Source organism: Acanthisitta chloris, unplaced genomic scaffold, assembly GCF_000695815.1.
Source record: "Acanthisitta chloris isolate BGI_N310 unplaced genomic scaffold, ASM69581v1 scaffold28539, whole genome shotgun sequence".
In the NCBI taxonomy this organism is placed as follows: domain Eukaryota; kingdom Metazoa; phylum Chordata; class Aves; order Passeriformes; family Acanthisittidae; genus Acanthisitta; species Acanthisitta chloris.
In genome coordinates, this window is record NW_008690216.1 from 62,497 (window position 1) to 64,508 (window position 2,012).

The window sequence follows — 2,012 nt, forward strand, 5'->3', positions numbered from 1 at the left end:
GAGGGGATTGAAGGACCTTTGGTAAAATCCTTGGCCAGACCTTGGTAAACAGAGGATGATGTTTGGTTTACACCAGAAGCAGCTGCTGTAATAAAGATGAAAACTCTTATTCAACTGCTTATCATCAGCACTGGCTGGGAGGGATGGGAGAGGAGGGACATGTCCCATCACACCATGTCCAGCATAAAGCTGCTTCTAATCCTGTGGGAAGAAAAGGAAGGGACATCTCCTGGGATGTTTGGACCAGGTGAGCTGGAAAAAGCAGCAGATGTTGGAACATGAAAAAAAATCCCTAGCTGGCAATGAAGAGCATGGTCTCTTGATCACTTTTAATAGTGCTTTTTCCAAAAATAATTACTGCTCCTTTTCTTCAAAATTCAATTTATTTTATGGAAGTTAAAAACCAGGTTAAGACAATCAGTAAAAATCCCAGGCTGAGGATCCATGATGGAGATGTAATGGGATAATGGCTTTTTTTAAAAGCAATTCATGGTTGAGTGACTCCATTCTGCCAGCACTAACTCTCTTTCTCCTCCCATAAGGAACAGAATGACTCTGGAGTCACTGCTGCCGTTTGCATCCCTTTACATGATCCCAATTTCATTTTCATTCAATAAACTCAGTGAAATACAGTAAAATCATGTCCACAAGCTGCAGCTTTCCTTTACTCAGAACCACCTCTGTTACCATCACATGGCTCTACCCAAAAATCCACCTGCTCCATCAAGAGAAACAGGGCTACCCTTGGGGATGGCACATCACATTTTGAAGCCTGAGAACAAGGTAAAATGAAACAAAGAGCTAACCTGGAAAGATAAGGAAACACCCCAAAACTGTCCTTGAGACATCCTAACACACACCTGACAGCCAGGACTGTGGCATCCTGCTGTCCCACTCTGCCAGCCATGCAAACAGCTTTGGAAAAGCAGCCAGATTCCTTTAATTCCCTTAAGATACAAATAACCATGGGAAGAAAGAACCAAGCACCTTCATCCCTTCCCTGCACTTGCAGACATTTTAGCCACTACTTCCTAAATGGCACTTTTCAGGCTAGTAAAAGAGATGCTCATAGGTGTAATGGCTCTTCAGATGTAAATTAATGCAAAGCCTCTGAAATTATCAATGTCTCCAAAGGACTAACACCAACATGGGAATGGGGGGCCAAGCTCTGCCTTTTCCTTACTTGTCAAGAGAAATTGTCTGCTGCTGGTGTGGGGGCAGAAAGTGGTTGGAGAATGGTGAAAGTTATTTGTTGGGTTTTTTTTTAAAAAAGTAAAAAAAATATATATCCAGAAAAACATATATTTCTCAGAGATAAACTTCTCTCTGCATCTTTTAGTGAAACTTGGGGAGTTCTGCCCTGATCTCTCCATCATGAGCCATCTAAAATTGCACTGTAATACATATTATGATCCCAACCCAATTTCTGACAGCATCCACTGCCCAGAGACCTTTTGGGTGACTCTCAGTCTGGTCTGGCAGTGATGGTGACACCTAATCTGTGCAACAGGCCATTGTTTTTCATCTACTTATGTGCTCTGAAGACAGGGACAAGCATCATTTTGACAAGGAAAAAAGCCCGAAATGAGCACATGGCATTTCCTTACCATGTTGCCTTCATCATCGCCATCATCACCATCCTGGTGAGGCTCATCCAGGGGGAGCTGGTGCAGCAGCAGACCTGGAGAGGTCTTCCCATTGCAATCCTGGTGCTCAGAGGCAGAGGTTCGGCTGCTGTGCATGCTGCTGGTCCGATACAGGGAAGGCACCTGCAGGGTATCCTGGAGGTCAAAGGACCCTTTTGTTTCCAGCGACTCCATGCGATGAGGCAAAGAGCCGTTGAAGCTGCCAGCCCGGCTGGAGTGCTCCTCATCCGAGCTCTCTCCTTCCTCTGAGCTCTCCTTCCCTTCCCCGGAGAGGAGGGACCTGCGCTCGCCACTCTGCCCCCGGCGCTTGAGGCTGGGGGCTCGGCCGATGCTGTTCCAGCTGGAGCGACGGCTGTTCCAGCTGCT

At 46.2% G+C, this 2,012-nt stretch overlaps 1 protein-coding gene across 1 annotated transcript in view; it reads right to left on the minus strand.

Annotated features, from left to right (window-relative positions):
• LOC103808937 (voltage-dependent T-type calcium channel subunit alpha-1G-like) overlaps positions 1-2,006 on the minus strand; it is a gene marked incomplete at its 5' end in the record, with an annotated part of 52,586 nt that extends 50,580 nt beyond the window's left edge. Inside the window, one exon of the mRNA XM_009081745.1 lies at positions 1,608-2,006. Coding sequence (XP_009079993.1) covers positions 1,608-2,006 — 399 coding nt within the window. The remainder of the gene's footprint in view (positions 1-1,607) is intronic.
• Between the last annotated feature and the right edge of the window lie 6 nt (positions 2,007-2,012).